Source organism: Rattus norvegicus, chromosome X (genome assembly GCF_036323735.1).
Source record: "Rattus norvegicus strain BN/NHsdMcwi chromosome X, GRCr8, whole genome shotgun sequence".
Taxonomy (NCBI): Eukaryota; Metazoa; Chordata; class Mammalia; order Rodentia; family Muridae; genus Rattus; species Rattus norvegicus.
The window spans coordinates 121,847,828-121,860,923 of record NC_086039.1 but is presented as its reverse complement, the minus strand read 5'-3'; the positions used below and the strand labels follow the sequence as shown (position 1 = coordinate 121,860,923).

The window sequence follows — 13,096 nt, the reverse complement described above, 5'->3', positions numbered from 1 at the left end:
TTCATAACTGTAATTTTGCTACCATGATGAATCATAATGTAAAACATTTGTGTTTTCCAATGGTTGTAAGTGATCCTGTGAAAGAGTCATTCAATCCCCAAGAGAGACATGACCCACAGGTTGAGAACTGCTGATCTACCTCGTAGACTACTGTGTGAGTTTGCAGTGTTGACAGGCATTGCTGTGATGATAGAAATGTTTTATAATATGTTCTGTCCAGTTCAACGGCCACTATCTACATATGGCTATATGAAGCACTTGAAACATGAGAAGACTAAATGCTTGAACTTTAAAGTGTACTTAATAAAAAAAATGCCACATGTAACTAGTGGCTACCATATTGGACAGGTGAGATTTACTGAACTGACATACGTGTAATGCTAAACACTGTGCCTAGTAGATGATACATATCAATAAATGCTATCTATGATTAGTGTTAGTGATGATTACAAGAGTCTCTCTGACAAGCAACATTTTGTTTTGTGTTGTGTTTTCCATAAATTCAACCACACTTCCATTTATTGTGTTTTCCAGTGATGCCCTTTACAATAGCTCCCCATCTGCCTAGGCAGGCAGCTTTTTATCCTCTGAGCTACACAGTAGTCAAATCCTAGTGCTGAGAGCAAGGGAGGAAGATTTTCTGCTTCTAGGAGACTGACTGCACTATGTTTCTCCCCATGCAGCAGGGTGGAAATCACCGGTGGTTACTATGAATACATTGACGTCAGCAGCTGCCAGGACATCATCCACCTGTACCATCTACTCTGGTCTGCCACCATCCTCAACATTGTGGGCCTGTTCTTGGGTATCATTACTGCCGCTGTCCTTGGGGGATTTAAGGATATGGTAAGAAAGAGACTTTCCATTTCACAGTCACCTCTGTTTGGCAATTGTGAACAAGGCTAAGATGTTTGGAACAATGGAGATACAGAATTTGAAGGGAGGAATCAGAATCCAGCATAGGCAGCTGCCTTCAAATATTTCAAGTTGAAGTGAGAAGTGACATCAATCTGTATATATTTCTTGTGAATGTAAACTTCCAGGTAGCTTGGGGGCATATTTTAAGAGTGAAGTAGTCGGAGGGAGTTTTCAGTCTTCTGTCTTCCTGTTCACTCTGTTGGTGTATGTGAACAATCCAACATACCTTCCCCTAACACGTTTAGTAGAAACTTTCCTACTTAGTTTTCTCCTTAATGATCTTTGGGAGACAATGAAGAAAAGAGACTTATGTTTAACTGTAGGCAGGATTAATGCTAGTCTCCTACAGGAATTCCATCATGGAGTTTCTACACTAGATGCACCTAGGCTTGTTTGTTTTTTTTCTTGTACCTGATGACTCAGTCCCGGGATAAGCTGCTTGCCAGGTCTTGCCTTCAACCTCAGTCTACTCACATTCCTGTTCCTCTCTTTGGAATCTTGTCCATATTTGTGTGCATGCCTATAAATGCCTGTAAATGCACAGCAGCACCCAGAACCCTCAGTAATGCATATTCCCTGGATAACAGGACCTAGCCTCTTTCTTTGCTTCCAAAAGATTTATCATAATTTATTTTCTATGTTGGTAAATTTTAATCTCCAATTATGGAGCTGTTATTTTTGAGCCATGGTTATTAACCTAGCATTATATTAGAATTACCTGGGGTATCAAAACCAAGGCAAAACAAAGTAAAAATAAATCTCACTTGACTTTCCCTAGACTTTCTGATTCAGCTGGTCAAAATGGAAACCCATCTAGCAATGGATTCTTGAGATCACTCCAGATGATTTGGAGTCTGTAGGTGGGCTTGAAGACCACTGTTTCACATATCCTTAGAACATGATTTTGTGCCTAGAAGGGATTTTCTTATGATTCAAGAAGTGAGATAAGCAACTACTAGACCCTTGGTTGTTTATATCCCCTTTGAGTTGCCAAGGAACAGGATCCTGAATAGCAGTCTCTAATCTAACTCTAGATAGATAGTTGAAAGACAGTAATGGTAAAATGAAGGGCCCTGAAGGTAAAGGGAACAATGGAGTTTTGGTTACAAAGCCCCTGAAGAAGTGAGCTGCTTAGGAATATTGGGTGTTCCTGCTGGTGACTCTGTTGTGAAAACCCTTCCATGTCCACCCCTAGTCTATCAGTTTCTCTTCTGTCCTTTTTCCCTTGTACATATTTCTCACTTCCTCTGTTCTTCAGAAAACCCAAGCACTAGGGAGTCTGTATGGTAAGCATTGATGTGATGGTCACCCTAGGAACAAGAAGGATTTCCTCTGCGTGGGGGTGGTTAGGAGACATAGGTGTTTCCATGTTTAGGCTTTTTCAAAGATAAAAATTCCATTATTCTTGGAGGCTTGTCCCAGAGGAGTCTCATAGCAGGTGGGGATTTCCTGAATAGGACGAGCTTTCCAGACCCAGGGGAAGGGCTGCCTTGATGAACGAATAGTGCTTTACATGGTTTACCTGCAAGGTGACCCTCCGATTTTACCCCATAAAATCACAGTGCTGAACATGCTACTGTTTTTCCTCCACTTCTTCCTCTTATTCCTCCTCTTCTTTTTCTTCCATATTTTCTGATAAGACTTTGCCCCCTTTGTCTATTTTCAAAATTAAGATAATTAAAATAAGGTAATTTCAAAACTACTAGAATTTTATTTTATATTATTATTTATTTATATGTGTGTATATGTATGTATGTATGTACGTATGTATATAGGTATATATGTATGTATATGTTCCCAAGGTCAGGGGCATCTCCTGGAGCTGGAGTTACAAGCAGTTTTAAGCTTCCTGTGCTGGGAATTGAACTAGGGTCTCTGTAAGAACAATACATATTCTTAACCACTGAGCAATCTCTCTAGCCCCAGGTAGTAATGTTTTAAATATGCTGGCTAAGACTCCACATAGGTGTTAAAACCTTTTATTATGTAACCTCTCTGAGTTAAAGAAAGTTCTGCAACTTGGGAAGAAGGAAGGAATAAGATGGTGACATTCTAAGAATTAGAGGACATCTCAATGATAATAAACCTATTTGAAATGTACAATTCAGTAACATTCAGGACATTCAAAATGCCACCTCGCTATCATCTTTACCTAGTTCTATGGCCCTTTCATGAAATGAAACCTGTAACCATGAGACAGCTGCTCCTTGTTCCTCTTGTCCCGAACCATCAGAAACCATTAATCTGCTATCAGTATAGATTTGTCTCTTCTGGATATTTCCTACAAACGGACTAATATAAAACATAAAGTTCTGGGTGACTCTTTTCACTTACTATATTTAGAACTCATCTACCTTTCGGCATATATCAGTGCTTCATTTCTTTTAGTGGTTGAATAATATTTCATTCTATGGACATGCCACATTTTATTTAAATCTACTAAATAATGTATATTTTATATATTAAGTGTATTTAAATCTTTTAAAGTCTGTTGATGGACATTTGCTCCCACCTTTTTGGCTCTGGAGAAATGCTGTTACAAACATTCATATAAATTCCCAGTTTTTTCATATAAACTGGAAGTGGAATTTTTTCATGGTATGATGCTTTTATATTTAGCTTCTGGAGAGGGATCCAATCTGTTTTCCTCATCAGATATCATTTTATATTCTTGACAATACTATACAAAAATTCCAACTTCTCTATAGACTCATTAGCAAAAGAGTCTAGTAGGCACAACATTACAATCTTGCCTTGCCTTTTTATAATAGCCAACAATGTCAGGCCTATTTCATGTGCATGTGGACAATTTGTACACCTTCTTAGGAAATTTTTGCATCTTAGCTTTTGACATCTATATTTCTATCTATCTATCTATCTACCTATCTATCTATCTATCTATCTATCTATCTATCTATCTACCTACCTATCTATCTACCTATCTATATATCTACCTATCTATCATTTATCTATCTGTTTTCTTTAGGCAGGGTCTTACTCTGTAGCCCAGGCTATGCCCAAACGCACAATCTTCTTGCCTCAGCTTTCTGACAAATGAGATTATAGGCTTGTGCTACCACGTATGGCTTTGCCTGTGTTTCCCCCCTATTTTGAGTGTTTTATATTTTGCTGTTGAATCCTAAGCATTCTTCTCCTGCTACAGATACTAGACCTTTATCAAATGTATGATTTACAACAACACATATGTTTAAGAGACTGATATTTCCCCATTTGACTCTTAGTTCTCCTGTCAAAAAGATCAATTAAACTCACATGTATAGATTTCTATTTGAATTGTTCAATTCAGATATCTTTTTATGTACAGAAGATAGGGGATTCTGTTGATAGTAATGATAGTGACCATGCTCTCTTTAAACAGGGCTTTGTGCAAATATTTTTGTTCAATCTTTGTTAGTTAGCTTAGATACTCACCTCAGGTAGATATTAAATACTCAACCATTTAATATATGAGAACACAGATCAAGAAGGCTCAAGAGATTTGCCCAGAACAAAGTAGCAGAACTTGGACTGTAGCCCAGATCAACTCTTGCTCCTTCTATCCCATCCCTCCTGCCTCACAATGACATTTGCCCAGGCGGTTCTGCTTCTTCAAGTTTTGTAATGAACACTACCTGCTATTTGCTCAGGAACTTCTTTAACAGTAAGTGAAAGCCAAGGAAATATTGAATATTATTAAACCTTAAGCCTGGGAGCCCTGTCGAACGCTCTTAGGAGAAAAGAAAAAAAAAATGAAAGCAAAGATCATGGCAAAAGATAGTCAGTTCATAGAATAATAGAATTCTAGTGGGGGTAGAACCTGAGGCCACCAAGAAGATGATGTCATCAAAATGAGAACATGATGTAGAAAGTTCTAGAATATAAATGTGTGAGCCAAAAACCTCTTGGCCTAGGTCCAAATGGAGTTGGTGCCTGGCAGGTCTGCTCCTTTTTTACAGTGCTCTGTAGTCTGTAGGGAGGCTCAAGGTTACTGGCTGATGGAAAGGTAGGAGCCTACTGCTGCGAGCTGGCAGCACTTACATACATCGGGCTAGGAGCCACTTTTTTTCCCACCTTTATTAAATTGGATATTTCTTATTTACATATCAAATTTCCCTTTCCCAGTTTCCAGGCCAACATCCCCCTAGACCCCCTTCTGTATGGGTGTTGCCCTCCCCATCCTCCCCCATTACCACCCTCCCCCCAACAATCACGTTCACTAGGGGTTCAGTCTTGGCAGGACCAAGGGCTTCCCCTTCCACTGGTGCTCTTACTAGGATATTCATTGCTACCTATGAGGTTGGAGCCCAGGGTCAGTCCATGTATAGTCTTTAGGTAGTGGCTTAGTCCCTGGAAGCTCTGGTTGCTTGGCATTGTTGTTCATATGGGGTCATGAGCCCCTTCAAGCTCTTCCAGTCCTTTCTCTGATTCCTTCAACGGGGGTCCCGTTCTCAGTTCAGTGGTTTGCTGCTGGCATTCGCCTCTGTATTTGCTGTATTCTGGCTGTGTCTCTCAGGAGAGATCTACATCCTGTTCCTGTCAGCCTGCACTTCCTTGCTTTATCCATCTTATCTAGTTTGGTGGCTGTGTATGTATGGGCCACATGTGGGGCAGGGTCTGAATGGGCATTCCTCAAGTCTCTGTTCTAAACGTTGCTTCCCTATCCCTTCCTAAGGGAATTCTTGTTCTCCTTTTAAAGAAGGAATGAAGCATTTGCATTTTGGTTATCCTTCTTGAGTTTCATGTGTCCTGTGCATCTAGGGTAAATCAAGCATTTGGGCTAATATCCACTTATCAATGAGTGCATACCATGTGTGTTTTTCTGTGATTGGGTTACGTCACTCAGGATGATATTTTCCAGTTCCATCCATTTGCCTATGAATTTCATAAAGTCATTGTTTTTGATAGCTGAATAGTATTCCCTTGTGTAGATGTATCACATTTTCTGTATCCATTCCTCTGTTGAAGGGCATCTGGGTTCTTTCCCAGTTCCAGTTCCTGACTATCATAAATAAGGCTGCTACGAATATAGTGGGGCATGTGTCTTTGTTGTATGTTGGAGCATCTTTTGGGTATATGCCCAAGAGAGGTATAACTGGGTCCTCAGGTAGTGCGATGTCCAATTTTCTGAGGAACCTCAAGACTGATTTCCAGAATGGTTGTACCAGTCTGCAATCCCACCAACAATGGAGGAGTGTTCCTCTTTCTCCACATCTTTGCCAGCATCTGCTGTCGCTGTAGTTTTTGATCTTAGCCATTCTGACTGGTGTGAGGTGAAATCTCAGGGTTGTTTTGATTTGCATTTCCCTTATGACTAAAGATGTTGAACATTTCTTTAGGTGCTTCTCAGCCATTTGGCATTCCTCAGTTGTGAATTCTTTGTTTAGCTCTGAACCCCATTTTTAATAGGGTTATTTGTCTCCCTGCAGTCTAACTTCATGAGTTCTTTGTATATTTTGGATATAAGCCCTCTATCAGTTGTAGAATTCGTAAAGATCTTTTTCCAATCTGTAGGTTGCCATTTTGTCCTAACAACAGTGTCCTTTGCCTTACAGAAGCTTTGCAGTTTTATGAGATCCCATTTGTCGATTCTTGATCTTAGAACATAAGCCATTGGTGTTCTGTTCAGGAAATTTTCTCCAGTGCCCATGTGTTCGAGATTCTTCCCCACTTTTTCTTCTATTAGTTTGAGCATATCTGGTTTGATCCACTTGGACTTAAGCTTTGTACAGGGTGATAATGGATCGATCTGCATTCTTCTACATGCTGACCTCCAGTTGAACCAGTACCATTTGCTGAAAATGCTATCTTTTTTCCATTGGATGTTTTTGGCTCCTTTGTCAAAAATCAAGTGACCATAGGTGTGTGGGTTCATTTCTGGGTCTTCAATTCTATTCCACTGGTCTATCTCCCTGTCTCTGTACCAATACCATGCAGTTTTTATCACTATTGCTCTGTAATACTGTTTGAGTTCAGGGATAGTGATTCCCCCAGAAGTCCTTTTATTGTTGAGGATAGTTTTAGCTATCCTGGGATTTTGTTATTCCAGATGAATTTGCCAATTGTTCTGTCTAACTCTATTAAGAATTGGATTGGAATTTTGAGGGGGATTGCATTGAATCTGAAGATCGCTTTTGGTAAAATGGCCATATTTACTGTATTAATCCTACCAATCCATGATCATGGGAGATCTTTCCATCTTCTGAGGTCTTCTTCAATTTATTTCTTCAGGGGCTTGAAGTTCTTATCATACAGATCTTTTAAGTAAGCTGGGCTGGCATTTGTGTTCTCTTAGGGTCTATATGACATCTTTCCAGGATCTTCTGGCTTTCATAGTCTCCGGTGAGAAATCTTGTCTAATTTTGATAGGTCTGCCTTTATATGTTACTTGATCTTTTTCTCTTACTGCTTTTAATCATCTGTCTTTTTTTGGTGCACTTGATGTTTTGACTATTATGTGATGGGAGGCGTTTCTTTTCTGGTCCAATCTATTTAGAGTTCTGTTGGCTTCTTGTATGTTTATGGGCATCTCTTTCTTTAGGTTAGGGAAGTTTTCTTCTATGATTTTGTTGAAGATATTTACTGGTCCTTTGAGTTGGGAGTCTTCACTCTCTTTTATACCTATTATCCTTAGGTTTGATCTTTACATTGTGTCCTGGATTTCCTGTATGTTTTGGGCTACTAGCTTTTTCCATTTTCCATTATCTTTGATGGTTGTGTCTATGATTTCTATGGAATCTTCTACTCTTGATATTCTCTCTTCTATCTCTTGTATTCTGTTGGTGATCCTCACATCTGTGGCACCTGATCTTTTCCCTAGGTTTTCTATTTCCAGGGTTGTCTCCCTTTGTGCTTTCTTTATTGTTTCTATTTCCATTTTTAACTCCTGGATGGTGTTTTTTATTTCCTTCTCCTTTTTTTTGTTGTTTTTTCCAGTAGTTCTTTAAGGGGTTTTTGTATTTCCTCTTTAAGGGCTTCTAGTTGTTTACTTGTGTTGTTCTGTATTTCCTTAAGGGACTTATTTATGACCTTCTTAAAGTCCTCCATCATCATGATAAAATGCGATTTTAAATCTGAATCTTACTTTTCTGGTGTGTTTGGATATCCAGTGTTTGGTTTGGTGGGAGAATTGGGCTCTGATGATGCCATGTAGTCTTGCTTTCTGTTGCTTGGGTTCCTGCGCTTGCCTCTCGCCATCAGGTTGTCTCTGGTGTTACCTTGTTTTGCAATTTCTGACAGTGGCTTGACTGTCCTATAAGCCTGTGTGTCAGGAGTGCTGAAGACCTGTTTTCCTGTTTTCTTTTAGCAAGTTATGGGAACAGAGTGTTCTGCTCTCAGGCGTTTAGTTGTTCCTGTCCACTGGCTTTCAGCTGTCCCTGTGGGCAGGAACCAAAAGGGCCTGCCCTCCTTCTCCTGAGTCCCTGTGTGCAGGGGGCCCAGATGGTGCTAGGCGTTTTTCCTCTAGAGTCAGAAATGTGGGCAGAGAGTAGTCTCCTCTGGTTTCTCAGGCATGTCTGCCTGTCTGAAGGTCTAGCTCTCCTTCCCACGGAATTTGGGTGTAGGGAGCTGTTTGACCAGGTCTGTTCAGCTCCAGGTGCAGTCTGGACCACAGGGCTCCTGCAGCTTGACTGCCCCTATCTTCCTGTGCCCAGAGGCCCTATACAGTTTCCTCTTCTGCCAGGGATGTGGGCAAAGATGGACAGAAGTGGTGGTCTCTCCTGCCCTGCAGTCTCACAATTGCCCACACTTCTGGGCGATCAGCTATCTCTCCCATGGGGTTTGGGAGCTGGGAGCGCTGGGCCGGGATCAGCGAGGTTCCCACTTTTTGTTTTTTTAGAGGTTTTGCAGAGTCCTGAAATGAAAAAGGATGTCTTCACGCCTTACCCTGTCGTGCTTGGGAGTGGTCCTACGGAAATGGCCAGTGCAGTGTTGCTTGATTAAAGACATGACGATTAAGATGAATGTCGAAAATAACCAACATATATCTGTGCATTTGGTTCCTAAGTTAAAGAAGAATAAAAGCAGCATTCTTTGCAAAGTCCATGACCATTGTCTCAATAGATCCAGTTTGGCTCAGGCAAGATTGCTTTCACTGTTTCCTGTGCCTTCTAGAAATCTTTTGTTTGATGAGAGCTCAGAAAGTTACTGATCAGTAATAGGGAGGGGAATCTTACAACTTGAGTTCCAGAATTTCAGTGGAAGCACACACACATGCATGCGCGCGCGCGCGCGCACACACACACACACACACACACACACACACACACACACACACATGCACGCGCGCACACGTGCATGCATACACATAAGTACTGAATCCTAGTTATATATTTGAAAGAGAAGCAGATCATCCTTTGGCCATCTATGTTGCATCATCTCTGCCCATCTCTTTGACCTCTTCCCTCCAGGTCCTGACCATTTCCTTGATCCACTCTAGCTTGAAATCTACAGCAGCTTTCCAACACTTGCTCACTCCCACTCAGTCTTCCTTTGATGTTTCTTCTGTCCTTCTTTCTCTGGAATAGTTAACTTTCAGATAGGATCCTGGACCTGTGACCTACTAAACACACAGGGCATTTTTTTTTTTTTACAGATACAGTTTACATTGTTGGATTGCTTTCCTGTGGTCAGGCTTGATTTATTTAGATAAATGGTTTTGTTTTGTTAGAGCTGGCAGGATATGTTTCAGGTGGTTAGGAGACCAAAGAAACACAATTTCTGCTACTTTCTCAGGGGTGAAATGTCTTCTTGGAATTTTGGTAGAGAGATAATGGAACTTCTCAGAGCTCTTCCTCTGTAAAGCGAGGCAAGATCTCAGGCCTCTCCCATACACGAGGTGACCGTGAGGTGCATTGTAATGACTGGGGCCTGTAGATCTCATACCCTTAGGGATCTAAACTGTAACCCACTCCAAGCAACAGAGCAACAGAATTATGTGGAAACTTTCTCTAATGGAATTTCCTTGCCGACACCCTGAGGCATGCTCACCTGTGTTGCTGCCAAAACCGACCCAAATTTTCACTGCTGCAGAGGTACCTCCTGCTCTGTTAAGGTGGCGTCGGTACATACTGGGTGGAAGACACCTATCTTTCCGACAGTTCTTAACTATCCACGCAAATGGAGGAGGGCTCTATGATACCGAAGATAGAAAAGTTGGGGAGCTGTGTGTCTGCCTCGCCGCTGGAGTGCTCAGAGTGCCCGGAGTGCCAACAGAGCACTGAGCAGAGGCACAACACAGTCCCATAGTCCGTAATGGGGTCCTCAGTCCCTGCTTTCCCAGAGGGGAAACAGCGAACTCTGAGATGATTGCTTGGTTCCCAGTCTGTGTACCCAAGTGCTACAGGAGTGGATCCCTGGTCCGAGCTTACCTTATGGCATCCACAGGCAGGAGGCGGAAAACAGAGTCTAGACAAGGGTAGAACCCTCTTTGTTTTCGAGTGAGTGCCAAGAGTACAGAGAGAAAGGAACTGGAGGAGAGCAGGCCTTCTCCCCAAGATCTGGGCCCTACACTTTCCATCGAACTCCCACCCCACTTGATGATGAGATGGTCCTTGCTTGTTCAAACTGCTTTATTTGGTGGTGAATTAAATCCATACACCTTACTCAGGGTGAACCAGGGATTAAATACCTTTTTGCGGAAGGAATGCCCAGGAAGGGAAGTTCATTGGCTGTACACTCTGGGTCAATCCAGATACCTGATTAGCATGGAGAACTCCTGGGCCTAGATACCTCATTAGCATGGAGAACTCCTGGGCCTAGATACCTCATTAGCATGGAGAACTCCTGGGCCTAGATACCTCATTAGCATGGAGAACTCCTGGGCCTAGATACCTCATTAGCATGGAGAACTCCTGGGCCTAGATACCTCATTAGCATGGAGAACTCCTGGGCCTAGATACCTCATTAGCATGGAGAACTCCTGGTTTTTATGTTACAGTGACTACAGAGTCTTGCTCCTCTCCGGGGATGTGGTGGTTATACGTTACAGATCAGGTAGAGTTTGGCAGGGAGCTGGCCCCACTCCTACTGTTCTCAACTTTGGGTTTCATGGGATTTGAGCTCACTCAACCTTACCAGTTCTTCTGTCTGGTGGCATGGTCCACTTGCCCCATAAAAAAGGAAAACATTTACTCTCTACTTAGATGCATGTGGTACAAAGCATGCTTCTTCTCGGGAACTAATGAGCAGGCCTCTAACTTGGGCAACAGTGGCATTGACTCTAAAAAGGCTACATTGCCAGCAGATTATAATGAAATAAAAGTTGTGGGGTAGGGAGAATGGACAAATGGCTCAGAGGTTAAGGGCACTTGCCCTTGCAGTAGATGCAAGCTCAATTCTTAGCACCTATATGATGACTCACAACCATCTGTAACTCCAGTTCCAGGGGATCCAATGCCATTGTCTGACCTCCATAGACGTGTTCTCACATGTTCATATGCAGACACATGCACATATGCACATGTAAACAAATATAAAACTTTTTTTTAAGCTGGAGGGGGTTAGAGAGATTTCTCAGTGGTTAAGAGCACTGTTGCTCTTGTAGAAGACCAAGGTTGGGCTTCCAGCACCCACATGATGAGTCACAGCTGTCTGTAACTCTAGTTCTGGACCATGCCATCTGATATGCACCAGGCATGCACATGGATGCGGTGTACATGCATACATGCAGGCAAAACACTCATCCACATACCAGAAAACACATAAATCTAAAACAAATTTAAAGCTTGATGAAAATGGCACATTATGTATTAATTGCAAAAACATCGGCTTATATATTAAAAAGTAAGAGTTTCCATCTTCTTCCTAATATTACTTCCCTCTGCAGAGGTAACAACTACAAATAACAGTTTGCAGTGCATCTTTCCAGAATAATTTCTCTGTATTTGTACACATAAATATGCAACTGAGATTTTTAGAACATGGATTAGAGCACACTATATTAATTTATCAGAGTAGCCTTTCGTTTTGCAGTAGTGGGGATCGAATCCAAGGCCGTGCACATGCCAGACGAATGTTCTACTGCTGAACTGTATCTGTAGCTCCACAGTAGTTAAAAAATAACAATAGGGCTGGAGAGAAGGCTCAGTGCTTAAAAGGACCAGCTTCTCTTCTAGAGGACCTGCAATTTCCAACACCCATGTGGCAGCTCACAATCATCTGTAACTCCAGTTCCAGGGAATCTGACATTCTCATCCGGCCACCTCAGGTACCACGCACACACATGGATACACAGACACACATACAAGCAAAAGACTCATACGCATAAAAATAACAGTATACTCTGGGAAGCTTTGTCACTAAATATAGGTCTGAATATTTGTTTATCGATAGCTGGGTGATTCACCTAATGATGATGGTGTGTAATATATTTGTTTATAACTTGTTTTTTTTGCAGAACCCTACTCGTCCAGCTCTGAACTGCTCTGTTGAAAATGCCCATCCAACTGTTTCTTACTATGCGCGTCCCCAAGTGGCATCGTACAATACCTACTACCATAGCCCTCCTCATCTACCACCATATTCTGCTTATGACTTTCAGGTATGTTTGAAAAAAAACCCTCTTTATTCCCTGAGCTGTAACCCAGTCCTTTTTTATTGTATTTGACTTATAGAATCTTCTTCCCTTTGCTTCTGGAATTGATAGGGATTAGCCCAGGCTCTCAACCTCTGATAGCCTTTATCAGTGTGTAGGAACCAATGAATAGATTAAGGGCCATCCAGGTTAGAAGACATAAGAAAGTGGGCAGAGCATGAGAGAAGAAGAGAAATGGGAGAAAAACAGAGGAGGAGGATAAGAGTAAGGTATCCCAAATTGTATTTAAATACACTAAGGGAAGGTAATGTGGCTGGGAGATGACAGCTTACATAAGTTACTATGGGCCCTTGTTTAACACCAGCTTCTGCTATAGGGAGAGGCATAGCCCTGTAGCTTGACATAAGGGAGCTATGAGCCAGGAGGAAGTCCCTCTGTTTGTTCAAGCATCCAACTAGAACAACATAGAAAATACTTTTACAACACCCCCATGTTTTCTGTTTTGTTTCGTTTATTTGTTGGTTTGCCTTTATCATATAGGTCAGAAATATGTTATTAAGTTTGCACTTTCAACCTTTTTCTTTTGAGCTGTGCCTAAGTGCAGAGAAATGGAAGCATTAAAAGGGCAAAATGGATTCACTGTGCTCA

At 41.6% G+C, this 13,096-nt stretch overlaps 1 protein-coding gene across 3 annotated transcripts in view; it reads left to right on the top strand.

Moving 5' to 3' along the window:
- Tmem255a (transmembrane protein 255A) overlaps window positions 1–13,096 on the top strand; it is a 64,276-nt gene that overhangs the window by 39,795 nt on the left and 11,385 nt on the right. For all 3 annotated transcript variants that reach the window (XM_006257479.5, XM_039099704.2, NM_182822.3), the window contains 2 exons: window positions 684–846; window positions 12,311–12,454. In XM_006257479.5, coding sequence (XP_006257541.1) covers window positions 684–846; window positions 12,311–12,454 — 307 coding nt within the window. The remainder of the gene's footprint in view (window positions 1–683; window positions 847–12,310; window positions 12,455–13,096) is intronic.